This window comes from Corvus moneduloides, chromosome 5, assembly GCF_009650955.1.
Source record: "Corvus moneduloides isolate bCorMon1 chromosome 5, bCorMon1.pri, whole genome shotgun sequence".
Lineage (NCBI taxonomy): Eukaryota > Metazoa > Chordata > Aves > Passeriformes > Corvidae > Corvus > Corvus moneduloides.
Genome location: NC_045480.1, coordinates 45,851,256 through 45,865,048, shown reverse-complemented (window position 1 = coordinate 45,865,048; position 13,793 = coordinate 45,851,256). Strand labels below are relative to the sequence as shown.

The 13,793-nt window shown below is 41.8% G+C and overlaps 1 protein-coding gene across 2 annotated transcripts in view; it reads right to left on the bottom strand.

The window, feature by feature from the left end:
- The window catches only part of UBA6 (ubiquitin like modifier activating enzyme 6), a 30,190-nt gene extending 18,255 nt beyond the window's left edge, over positions 1–11,935 (bottom strand). The window contains exons 1-12 of one of the 2 annotated variants that reach the window (XR_004240086.1): positions 11,816–11,935; positions 11,384–11,508; positions 9,097–9,159; positions 8,167–8,261; positions 7,304–7,332; positions 6,419–6,513; positions 5,806–5,917; positions 4,599–4,679; positions 3,918–4,040; positions 1,979–2,102; positions 621–724; positions 137–199 (exon numbers count right to left, since the gene is read on the bottom strand). Coding sequence is in view for 1 of the 2 variants with exons in the window: in XM_032108723.1 (XP_031964614.1) it covers positions 137–199; positions 621–724; positions 1,979–2,102; positions 3,918–4,040; positions 4,599–4,679; positions 5,806–5,917; positions 6,419–6,513; positions 7,304–7,332; positions 8,167–8,261; positions 9,097–9,137 (867 nt within the window). In the remaining variant the exon portion in view is untranslated. The remainder of the gene's footprint in view (positions 1–136; positions 200–620; positions 725–1,978; positions 2,103–3,917; positions 4,041–4,598; positions 4,680–5,805; positions 5,918–6,418; positions 6,514–7,303; positions 7,333–8,166; positions 8,262–9,096; positions 9,160–11,383; positions 11,509–11,815) is intronic. The other variant, XM_032108723.1, reaches the window with a different exon arrangement.
- Between the last annotated feature and the right edge of the window lie 1,858 nt (positions 11,936–13,793).

Here is a 13,793-nt window from a genome sequence, read left to right as displayed (position 1 = left end):
CCAAACATCCATAACAAAGCCCAGCACTAAGGGCAAAAAGTAGAAATTATATTATTCTAAACATAAAGCTACAGATTACAATCCATGTATTTTTAATATTAGAACACTTATGCCCAAATCCCCACATACTAATTACCTCAGGCTTGCTAAAATCTGCAACAAGGCATAATGGATTTGTTATCTGCTTCTCCAGCCGTTCCTGGAAAAATAGAATTCATGACAACAACACACTATTTAAGAACACAACAGCCACTGCTACCTGACAAAACAAAACTCTTCCTGTAGAGATTAAGAAACAAATATTCTTTCTGACTAGCACTGCCATTGCTCTCTTCATTACTCATACCACAATAGATGCTGAAAATAATTATCTACTGCAAATTCTGTCTGTCAAAAATGGTCAGAGATGTTTCACTTCCTAGCGGCAAGACTCATCTTTAAACAGGTGTGATTTTTGGGGCTGTCCTGGGCAGAGTCAGGAGCTGGAGTCCATGATCCTTGTGGGTCCCTTCCAACACAGTTCACTCTGTAATTCTAGGGAACACGTATGTGCTGAACTCTGCTTCCAGTGCTCAGACCATTAATTCCAGAGAACCCAGCTCTGTCAAGCACACACTTACAAAGTAACACAGCTTGGGCATCTTCACTTGCACAGCTATGCCCCCGTGCAAGTAAGGCTCCATCTCTGATGTATCACCAATGCTGAAGGAATAAGGTGACACCACTGAAAAGAGAAGAGAATCAACAGTGAAAGATTAATTCAAAGTGTCACTGGATGCTACAATTCTGTATACAACAAAGTGGGGGTTTGCCAGTGCTTTTTGTGCTGCAATTTTGCAGTGGGCAACCTTGTTTTGAAAGCATAAGCACAGCTGATCCTCCTAACAGGATTAACCCAGAAACTGACAGAGGGACAAAGTATTAGTTTCACATGATCTGTTATGAAATGAGCTTTTTTAAGTGGAAGCTGATTGAACAAGAATTCTGATGACCACAGCTCTGTAATAAAAATGAAATCACGCTTAATTTTATTTAGACTGTGCACAGCAGTGTCCAGTATTAACTGCTCAGAGTAGGATTTTAGCCCTGTGATGAGAACTACAGGCAATCAAAAAGGACAGCTGGAGCATTTTGTCACATCTTCCTTCTCATACATGGGAAACATTATTCAGGCAAGGCAAAAAGTCACAAAAATTGTTAATTCATGGAAAACTAAAATGAAAGCTAAGCCATGAATAAGAGGAAGGAACTGACCACAGCATCAGTTCTAGCAAAATGCAAAGGGACCAGAGGAAACAGATTCAAGCACATGTTTCAAGAGTACTGGTTTTTGCCTCAGACCACAAAATAGAAAACCCAAAATAAAAACAAACAACCATCACCCGCTTGCTCTCTCTTCTGCTTCAAACAGGCATTCAGATCTAGAAACTGGGAAATTCCCCAGCATCCAAAAGGAACCAAGTAGAATGCCTTGAGTCATGCATGAAGCAGAACAAAACAAGGTAGACATAAATCATGAAAATAATTTCAAAAGCATGCTTAGAAACAGAACGTTGTCAATGCATCCCTGCACACTTAAATTGCCACCCAAAAAAGCTACAAGGCAAACAGTGACACACCAAGTGGCATCCAAAACCGTGACAGAAGCACAGGCATTATGGGACTCTCCAAAAACCAAACCAGTTTCATCAGCAGACGAATGATGGTCAGCTCAGAGGCTGCCAACTAGATTCCACGTGTTGAGCTGAGCAATTCCACTGGCTCCTTAAGCAGCAAGAGGAGTTCAGCAAGACTTTACTAAACAGAAACGGCATCAAGACAACACTAGGAAGACCTTTGCACCAAAAAGCAATTTTTTTGTGCATGCTCACTGCAGGTCTGCCTAACCCAGTGCTCCTCTGGCTACAGTAACTAACACTGCACTAGCTAAATCAGGGCAGAAAAGAAGCACCTTGCACATGAGTCAGCAGCAGCTTACCTGTTATTTGGTGTGTGGATCCATTCAAGCACGACATTCCGTTAACTTCCCGAAAGGTTAAGAACTGTCCTGTTTCAAGCCTGTGTGGATGATTTTCAAGGCAAGTGACAATACCAGGATTTGACTGAAATAAAAAATGGCAGTCAGCAAGGAGGAAAGTGTCTTGTGCAAAGGGGTTACATTTTATTGTAGGCACATAGCTTTTTGTCTACTGAAACTGCAGTCTCTAATACTTTTAACATCTCATTTCTGTCAGAGCAAGAGAGTTACCTGTAACAACTTTTTCAGTCCTACTATTTTCAATTTAACAGAGTTTCTACAACACAAACTTACTAATTTTCACTGTTTCCAGTTCTCAGTATGTTAGCAAAGTGCATTTGTTAGCTCTCAGCAGTCAAATCCATTGTTATTTCTTAAATAGTAGCAGATTTATTTCCTTTTTCCAAACTAAAAATAGTCTCTATGTGCAAAGAAATTTTCAGAGGCATTAAAAAATAAAGTTGTGTGAATGGTCCTTATCAGTCCATGCTTCCTTTCTGTCTGATACCCTTAAAAATTACATCCAAACTCATTATTGAAAGTTAGGAAGGCTTACAAAGCTGGACATCAGCATACAGGCAAGACACAGCTTCAGCAGGTCACAGACAAGCTTACACTTACAGGAATCTCAGACAACATCTCATCCTATTATGGGATTTGTGCCAACCTGCTATGCACACAGAGACCTCGCTGCAGTCTGAACACAGCTCATCAAGACCTTGCGCTGCACCTCAGGCTGTAACATGATGGGTTTGCAAGCAAGCCTGGCCTATAAAGTCTCCTGCCATCCCTTCCCAAGTCCCCAGTATTAGAAAGATTTCAGTTAAGTAGCACAGAACTTAATTACAGTGGACCACATTCACTCTGACAATGAACAACAGCAAAGGAGTTGATTGGAGAAAAATCTGCTCCGATTTAGGGCCACAGTGCCACCTTGACCCTGTCTACAGGACAAGAACAGCCACTTGATGGCATTGAGTTTTTATTCTCATCAGTTTTACGCTTCAGAGTGGAAGCAAGGAACAACTAAACTCAAGTATCAGATTATGAAACACAGGACATATATACAAATATATATTCATTTCTTGACTTGGCAGGTAATCAGCACAAGCCATGAAACTCAGCTATGTACTCCTCATGTAATCAATGAGAACAATCAAGTCATCCATTCCCTTTAAAGGCACCAAAGAACAGGCTACCCAAATCATCATATCATAAACTTTAATCCAGACCAAACCCAACTTGCTGTACAACCCCTCCTAGATCGGTTATTTTTATATCTAGACTGGAGATAGGACAAAAGACTTGCTGCTGGATAAGTGAGCTTACTGTCTGTACTTCCAGAACTCAAAAAAGGACCTAAAGTAATTTCCCTTTATAAAACAGTAACACAAGATTAAATGGACATCCTAACACTCTGCACTGGAAATACTAGCAGTAATATCCTCTTCTCATTGCCTCTGCTTCACCTGGTTAAAACAAACCTTTAAATTTCTTTTCAAAATAAGTTCTCAATCCCCTTGATTGTTCCAGTAGTCCGCCTCTAAGTGCTGCAGTTCCTCATAAAAAGGGCTCTTTTCATGCCTATTTTTCATGGTTCCTTAGAAGACTTACCCTATTCCCACACCAAAGTTATGCCCATTTCTTTCTACATCTCTTCATTTCTTTCTCTCTCCCCCTCCAATTAAAAAAAAATCAGTACTTGTGTACATAGTAAGTAACAACCAGGAGGTATCAATAAGAACAAAGTAACCAAAGTAACTTTGCATCTCCTGTACTGCCAATTTTAAATTGCTTAGCAGGCTGCTAAGTGAAGCACTCTGGCACTCTCCTTTTCAAAGAGCCAATAATGACTACTTTTAAAAACAGTAAAAGCAACACAATGACTTTTATCCCTTACTTGTGTTATATTTGAAATAAAGACCTCCTTTGGCTCCTCTCCTGTTGTATCCAGCACTTCAAATTCATCACCAAAGTCACAAAACAAACGTGAACATACTCCATACACATCTGCGCTGATGAACTACAAGAGAAAGCAAAAATCATGAGTATCCCTAGAACAGCACAAGCCAAAGAAATAATGCCTCACACTGGACCTCACTGAAGGCCAGCAGGTTTAATTCTACAGTGGAAACCTGTCGTGTACTCAGGCCACTGACTACATAGCACAGCATTGATGAAAGACCTTGAACCTGTATGAGCATTTCTGAGCCCATACACAACACAGCAGTAACAGCACTACACAGTGAAATACTGCCATTTCTCCATGTGGTCTCTTACATTCAGCCTCAGCACGTCCTTCGGTCTCAGCACATTCTTTCAGAACCATTTTCAGTTAACAGTGAAAACTCTTTAACACGATTGTTTTTTAATCAAGGACCAAGCTGTGGTTACCCATGCTGATATCCAGATAATACCACTAGCAACACTGTATTCCCAAAACTCCTGCTACTCCATCAACATGCCATCTGCATAGAATTATATACCTCATAACCAGCTTTCTCCATTTTTGGAAAGAACACCCTGAAGGTCCGGAATGCTCACTGTACAGATTATGCATGTGTTTCATTTTTTCTATTACCTTAATAGGTGGCTGCTGAGCATGACAGAAGTCATTAATCTTCTTCTGCAGCAACAGACTTACTTCAGTCAATATGACACACTGTGAACAAGAACAGAAATACTTCTAAGACACTAAAAGCAATCAATATCTTCAGGCTACGGAAAAACTAGTACTAAGATGTTCCGGTTTGGCCAAATTTAGAAATACATGCTTGCTGACCTATGACATAAGAGTAAGTTACTTAGGTGTCCTGACTCCTATCCTCCACACTTAAGAGAAAGCAGTCTTGTGGAAGTTCTCGTTAAAGCAGACTGGTTACCACTCCATAGGTTCTGGAAACAAGATGAGTAAGAGCAGGAACAGCAAATTCTCAGTTTTTGGTTGCTTTTTTTTTTAACTGTAGCTTTGAAACTCAAAACCCAGTTAGAATATTTACCAAAACAATTATGGATAATCTCAGCAAAAATGTAGATTTTGAATTTTAGGATTAAAGCTAGCAAACAAACGCAAATGACACTCATCAGTGCACACCAAGAAGTCTGCATAGGCTTCCAGTATTTGTGCTCATAAAACTGCAGACACAGAATTTCTGCATGCATTCTTTTGATGTCTAGGATGGTACTGGGTTCCAAGGCACATGCACTGCATCTCATTCAGCTACACACGGCCTGTTGGAGCTGGGACATTCAGAAACTTGGTGTGCTTGCATGTAAGCCACACAGTAAAGGCTCCCACTCAGGCTGAGCCACGCACACAGGCAGGAGACAGCTGACTGAACAACTGCAAGTGCCCTCACTCCATCATAGAGGCATTTACATTTCATTACATACATACATGAACGATCTAATTATATAGCCTGAGCTTCTGCTGCCTGGAATACAGCACACTGAATATATGTAGAACATCTGTGCTATGTAGCTGCAAAGAAAGGTCACAGTTTCGCCTTCAAAGAAAAAAATTTGTATAGCAACCCCACTTAGCTATTTATTGTCATAGCAAATTCCATAGTAAATGTACTAAGAAAGTGGTGGGAACACAAGACCACTGTTTCAGTCTTGAAAAAAACAAGCACAACACTTCATCAGTCCAAACAGAAGACCAACTGTTTTCTTTACATCATCTCAAAATGTACTTTAAAGTTCTTCATTGTATTTACTTACATTAAAAAATCCAAGCTGTTTGCTCTGAACAAAATACACATACAACTGCTTTAAGAGTGACATACCTGGTAGTGCTTTAGGAAAGACAGATCTGTGGTTTCATCTAGTGGCACAGTTGATGCTGCGACATGGACATATGGATTGAGTTCTGCAATACGATGAAGTGTGGCCTCAGCCCTGAAAGAACAGCAATTTTCAATTTTTTATGTGTCTACAAAATTGTATTTTCAATATAGAATTTTTTACTACACATGCCCTACAAGAGTCCCTCACAATGTCTCCTGGCAACAATCACCAACTCATTTATTCACACTTCAATTCCTAGCAGGTCTGAGGAAAACTGCTGTGTCCAGTATAGTACAGGACCCACGGATGGTCTGCTGTCATGGCTGTTGTCCAGTCTTGTACAGGTGGCTGAGAAAGCCCAAGGAAGAAATGCACACTGGCCCCCACTATTAAATTTGCATTACAAGCAGTGACGCTTGTGACTCAGCCTCAGTCCCAGTCTAGACTTCCTCTAATATCCACCTGGGCACTGTACTCAAAGTCAGCAACTCCAGACAAAGTGTTTAATAGGTATTTGAGATGTACTGCCAGCTCTTGGACAACAAACTGCTATTCTTGATGCTCAGGAAACTGTCAAGCTCAGTCCTCGCCCACTCCAAAGACTTCACTAACCTGTTCCTTTGACTGGTAACATCATCTTCATGGATGAAGAAGTTGATCCCCAAATCCCATTTTGTGCAGTGCTTGGTGTCATGAACTGTAAGAGCCTAAGAAAGTTTGTCAAAAAGCATTTGCTGGAAGAAATGTACATGGTCACAGCACCCAAAAGCATGGATTAAGCCCCCCACAAAATGCTGGAGGACTAACACTACAGCAGATTTCGTTGCAGCATATATAAGCTCTTCCAACATATTCCCCAAGAAAACTCTTACTGTTTGAGAGACCAAAACACATCTACAACATGCACTTCATTAAGCATTTTCCTCCCAGTCTGCAGTGATAAGAGACAGCATTTAAATATCAAGGATGATTTTTGCCAGACTGTGATACAGGGGCAATTGTGATCTGAAAACTAATGGACTCATTTGATTTTTTCTATTGGAAAGAAGAGTTTTAAAAGGCTTCTTGCTAATAAAATTAACCCTGGCAGCACAAAAGCAGTTGTTGGATTAAAACGCTCAACCATTCTAACATCTACACAAAAGGATTCTAATGGATGACAAAATAGGATAAGGTATTTTGAATAGTTTGGCTTTTGAGTTTGGACCACTCCATTTAGGAGAAGTCACTATGTACAAAAGGCTTCAGTATCTAATCAGCAGCTGGCTAAAATATTTTATGAGCTATTTCAGAGTGGAGTGGACATTAATGTGAAATTCTGACTGTACCACTAGAACATCCAGATTTTTGAAAGTTTTCACCCCTAGGTTCTCAAACATTTTGCAACCCTTCTACTGAAAAACAGATTCAGAAACTTTAGATTAATTAGCTAGTAGTGTTGTGCCTTTTTCTCATGCTCACCCAAGAATACCCAACAACAGAACTTCTTTTACATACCTTTACCCCGGCCAGAATGATGTTTTTGGCTGAAAAAACAAAACAAAGCAATAACAGAGAGAGGGACTCTTGCAGGTTACTTGCAAATCTGTAACTGGATAATCAGGTGGACAATAACAGTATTTCATTGTTAAGAACCTCACAGCTAAAGCATTTTTTCTCTTTTACATTTGGCTCAAGCATTCTACGGCACTCCTGAAAGCAAAATAACATAAGCAAGGTTAAAAAGGCTCTCTACATTTGTCACTTGTCAGCTGTTCATCCCACAATTGTGATTACAGAGATGCTAATGATAATAAACTGCAAAACCCCATGACTGTGTTCTGGCATCTGGTGCAGAGAACCACTAGAGCCAACTGAAGGAGTAATACCCCAGGCACAAACCAGCCAAAACAAGTCTTGCTCATAAAGAGTAAGGGGACTTGTTAAGGAGTCTCTTGTATCAGGGCAGTTATGCATTTTCACCAAATAGTTCTGTTCTCCTACACACCCTCCCATTTCCTACATGGGAATAATCTGGACTATAGCTGTTCCTATATTACGTTCACTGATACTGATGCCTAAAGGACTGACTTGGATTACCTATCCTAAACCTTCACCCAGGACACAAGATTTGGGTAAAGCAATCTGGCCCATAGAAGCACATTTTACAGTAAAATTTGAAATGTTTTTCTAGTAAAATGAGAAGTTAAGTCCAGGATCTTTTCTGCACCTGCAATGTTAGTCGTAAGAATCATGTACACATAAATTCACTCAGGTAGTTTAGACATGCTTATTGTATTTAAATTTAAGGCTTGCAAGTATTCTGGGACAGTATGTTTATACACACTTGTGCCTCCTTAAACAAATGTCGCCTAACTTACCAATCTCCACACCAAGGCCACCTATACCACTCAGGAACACATGGGACTGAGCCATCTTCTGCATTGCTGTGTCTCCAAGAACATACCTCTGGCGACTACAGCAAAGATAAATTCAGATCAAAACAAGATACAAACAAAGTCAAGAGCATATTAAAGCAAGTCAAGAATTCCCAGTCACTAAAAAATTTTTAAAAAGTTCAAATGTTTATCAGTCAAACAAAATTTGCACTCACAATCCATATAGTGAAATGCATTTAGTACAGACCTTGTCAGTGCCAGGTTTTAGAGAAGATAAATAACTTATAATTTTAAATCAGTGCAAAACTTCTTCAGGATGAACCAGTTTTTGCAATTAACTATTGAAGACACAAGCATGCAAAAGAATTTCTTTGTTATCAGAAATCTTCAAACCATAGGGTGACACAGCTTTTGTAGTCAGATCCTGAAATCTGGAAGAGTCCTAACTTCCAACTATACAACTAAACTTACACCATTCTGAACACCACCTTTTTCACCAAGGAAAAGAATGACTTCCATCAGTTTACTGCCAAAAAGTAAAGTGACACAACACCTGAAGTATCGCACTGATTTAAAAAGAAGCTTTATTTGTTCTGCATACCAGCATTTTCTAAATTATTTTTTGATATACAAAGAAGCTTTTCATCCCACCACACTTTTACAGGGATACCTTTAGTCTTAGCAGAGACCCTCTGAACTATTGCCATGCCAAGAAATCTTTTTTTTTTTTTTTGAAATCTACAAAAACCCCTCAAAATCCAACACACTAAAGTCTGGAGGGTAACAGAGCTATTGACGATGAGGACCAAGAAGCAAAGCAAAGGCTGAGGGATGAATGAAATTATGACATTACTGCATGTAAATATGTTCCTGGAAAGTCAGGAGCAAGTCTTAAAAATCAGACAATCTTACCTATACAAAGCATCATCAATTTCCATAGAGTCTGCTGCCATGATTCAATGTGATTTGTTTACACTAAAAGGGTTACAAAAAGAAATGAGCTGGTTAAGTCGGATGCAATTTCACAGCTGGCATCCCCTCCCCACCCCACTCAGCTCTTCATTAAAGGAACTGAAAAGAAGCCTGTGGAACGCCACAGCACCAGGGTAATGAAAACACATACCAGCCAGAAGACAAGCATCCCCAAATCTTCAATAAATGCTTCCAAAATACAAACAGATGTTTATTTCCCTACTGAGGAAATGCAAGACTTACTTCTTGTATTTGCTACAGTTAGATTTACTAAAAGGGCAACTTCATTTTCTATTAATAGCTCCAAGCTGATCAACTTGCATCTACCTGATCAGTGGGGTTTTTTGAAAACAAGATAGAAGATCCTTGAATGGCTAGAAATAGGCATTTATGGTGCATTATTTTGATGTTAATTGAAAATCCTTAGGAAACAAGTTACTGTTTTAGCTAACTGAAGAAACCAACACCCAAAGATCTGGATTAATGCAGCATTTAACTAAGACATGCAGTTAGACAGTTTGATAGGATTGTAAGAAAAAACATAATTTGTACTATTGAGGCCTTCAGCCCTTAACAAGGATGTTTTCATTGTTAAGTTGGTGATAACTAAGCACCAGGATTAGGAACAAGCTGCCCCATGGGTCTTGTTTCTTACTTATGCACACTGGGAACTGGTGCTTCCTGAACCTGGCAGGTGACTGCCACCCAACACAGGATGACCAAAATAGACCCTGTGTGTACTTTTGTAGTAGTGATAGGAACTGATGTTCTGGGTCACATACCTTATTTCAGCTTTCTACAAACTGCCTTGGAAACTACAAATAGCTGATAACCCTCTCTCCTAAAAGATTGAAAAGTAAGGGCCCAGCCATACTAAGGACTTTTTTATTGGCGAGCACAGATATATCCTAAAACAGCTTTCAAACCTGCCCAAACCATAACTCCTATTCACTGTTCAGGTGACTTTGGCAAACATCTTAGCATTTCTGAGGGATGGCACCTGCATGTTGTCTGTCACAACATGGAGACTGCAACATTCTGACCCAAAATTTGTCCTTTTGGTTCTTAGATAGCGCTGAAATAGCACGGCAAGGGACAGAGTTACTACTGGACGCAAGCCACAAATCATATCCACAAAGCTCTTCCACAGTGTGGATACTAACTCTGACACTTCAGCTAGCACTCAAGGCAGTCAGCATGGGGCAGTTCCATCAAACTCTACACACCACCAGCCACTTCAGCGCAGCTCCTGTGCCCCTGACACCACAAGGGCTGAAGACAGGCAATGACCATTCTACTAGACCCAGATCTCAAGCCAGAGTGCAACACACCACATCTTACAGTCACAGGCTCCAGTCCCTGCTTAAATAAAGGCCTTCATTTCAACCACTGCCTAAGGCACAAGATTGGAAATCCCCCTCAAAGCAAGCCAGCATCATCTCATAACAGTCCAGAGCTGTTCTGCTCCTCCCCAGACAGCACTGGCACTCTGGGACTACACAACATAAACGGATCGTGGTACGAAGATGAGGAAGGTGATCCACCCCTGGATAAAAGTGCTCAGCTTCCACTGCTGTGGCTGCTGACAGCCATCTCAATCCATCTCAATCTCTATGCCCTCCCAAACAGTCTTTTGTAAACAACTAGGATGTGTAATCAGCTGGCAAGAACCTTTGCCACCTGTTTCACACAGACTCATTTGACAGTGGCTCTTCCAATATATTTTTTAATTCCCCCTTTTCCTCCTGCAGTCATAGTTACAGCACTGAGATGCTGCCAGTGCACCCATCAGGTAGAGCAAAATACCTCCTTCCACAAGGAGGATTTAATGACACTATTGTCAAGCAACTGTAGGACAAACTTGGTTAAAGTATTCCTGCATCCAAGTTATTTCTCATTTTAGGTCAACCAGGTCAAACAGATTGAATCTGTTTCAAAGAAATGCATGTAAAAAAGTCATTCTAATGTTATGTCCTAGTTCTTACCAGAGGCTCAGCATTTATACACTTGCCTCTTTCCTTCTAAAAGCCAACACTAGCGGTTTTAATGTCAGCCTTGTATTTAACTATTCAAGTAATGTTCTTAATTTTTAAAGCCTCAGCTGCTTGCATGACATAACCCAGGGACAAACCAAGAAGCCACATGTTACCAAGAAGGGCTAAGATGCTCTGAAGAGCAGCAAAGGCACAAGAGCTGTAGCAGTGTGCTGGCTTCACAGTGTTCTTACCTCCAAGTCAGCGCAGACTGAAGCAGTATTAACTACTCGCTGTTCAGCACGCTGGGATGGCACAGAGGCCTGGACTCATCCCACCTACCCAGGGCTTCCAGCGGCTAATCCCAGTCGATGTTTCCCTGTACAGTCGGTGGAGGGAGAGAGAGAGAGAGCTCAAACCCAGTTACTGCCCAACCAGGCTAATGCGAGCCAGGCTAACACCTCGGACCTGCAGCGGGGAACCCCGACAGAGCCCAGGGCTGCCTCGAAACCAGCCCGACCCGGGTCCCAAGCAGAGCCTGGCGGCTGCAGCCCCCACTCGCCGCCGCGGCTCCCGGGGCGCTCCCGCGCCGCTGGGCACCGCCACCCGCCCGGCCGGGCCACCCCGGGCTCGCCGTGCCCCGCCCCCTCCGCGGCCCCGGCCCCGCCGCCGCCCGCTCTCCTCACCCCGCGGCGGCCTTAGCGTGGCGATCCAGGCCCGAGCGCGGCCGGCGGGGGAAGAGGCAGGAAGGGGGTGGGAAGCGGCAGCGCCGGTGCCGCGGCGCTTCCCCGCCTGCGCCGACATGAGGGGCCGGGCCGGGGCCGGTGCCGCCCTGGGGAGGCGGGTCCGCTGCGAGTCGGCAGCGGAAGCGGCTGCGCAGCCCCTGCCTGGTCGGAGCCGCTTAAGCCATTGAAAAACCCCGCCATTTTCTGCCTGAAAAGTAACACACCGTGATGTTAAAAACAATAAAATAAATGAATCCTCCTTAGGTTCAAGCATGACCAGTTTAGACAATGAAGAGCGCTTCCGGGCCCTGCTCCTGCGATACCTGCCGCCGCATCTCGCAGGAGAGCACCAGCAGGATGCCACCTACCACACAAACACGCAAAATTTCATTCAAATGGTCTAGGGAGCCAACTGCGAAATGCCAGAGATTACCCAAGGCCGTAGAGGAGATTTGGCAAAGAGTCGTCAAAACAAAAGTACAGCCCATGCCGGGGTGGTATATAGGCTTTATTTTCTCTCCCGTTTCCCAAACTCTTGATTAAGATCCCAGCACTGCCCGCCTTCCCATCATCCAGTTTAATCTCCCTTCACGTTGAGCCCTGCCTTCCTTTCTGTTACCCCTGATCATTGGAGTAGGTGAGAGCTTGCTACCATTAGCACATACTGTCTGGAATGGGAGGGATTCAAGCAATGAAAAGTGTCCTTGCATACAGTAAATACAGAATAGTCACCTTGTATTTTAGAATATTTATAGCTTAAGAAAGAAAAGAACAAACAGACCAACCAACTATCTGCATTCTACCGTACACAAAGAAAAAAAAAAAAAAAAAAGCAAGGTTGTTGTCTATCTTGATTGGGGTTTTGGGCACTTGTAAGGACAATAAGACCCAAGTTTTGTCCTCTTTGTGAGCATCCAGTGCATTATTTTGGCATTTCTCTCTTTAACAAAGTTCTATCAACCCTCAAGATTTACACCTCAGTCCAACAGCGCACACAGCCTTTGTACTTAATTAGTAACAAAGATTAAGAGCAGCTGGACAACACTGTGCTCGTTCAAACTTGGGCTGTGCTTTGGCAGGATGAGGGTGAAGGTTCCTGTCTGCTACACCGCTGTTTTCACACGAAGAAAATTCGAGATGTGGGCAAATTTCAGAGAACCACTAGAGGCCACTAGAAGTCTGGAATGCCGAACTCAGAGACGGGATAAAAGGAGAAAGCCATTCGGGATGTCGATTGAAACCCTTAGCAGTAAAGGAATTGGATACTAAGGCTAGTATTTGCTTTGTAGCTTTTTCACGTAATACATAAGAATCAGAACATAGAAGAATTACTTTCATTATTTCAACACAGTAATTTCAAAGAGCAGTGCATGTATCTAAGGAATGGAATTAACAGGAGACCCAGTGACAAAGGGTGGGGGGGAAAAATGAAGGAGAGTTTAAAGACAGCAAAAATGTCAGCTTCAGTTTTGTCACTTGCATAATTTTTAGTCTTGTCAGTGATTTTTACCTTTATGTTTGTGGTTTCTTTCCTTAAAAATAAACCTTTTTTCTTTCTTTCTTTCTTTTTTTTTTAAGGTTAGCCTAACCATTCTTATTTTTAAAAACTTACCCATCAAATGTGTTATGAATAATAATAATAATTTTAAAAATCTGCTACCTACCATCTTTGTGTCCAGGTCATTACATTTTTCAAGAACCAGTCCACTTTGATACAGTCATCTCCCATGAAACAGATTTTGCATAGTCACAGCAAATACTGACAAGCCTTTTGCCTAAGTAGAGAAACAGCAACATCTAGTTAATTCTGGTGTAACCCTTTAACAGTAAGCAGGCAAACACTAACCATCAGTGAAACAATGAATATGGGCCTTCTAAGATAAAATGCCACAAAGAAATGGACAGATTCTGTTTACCCCAGAAGCCAAAGAAATGGGTT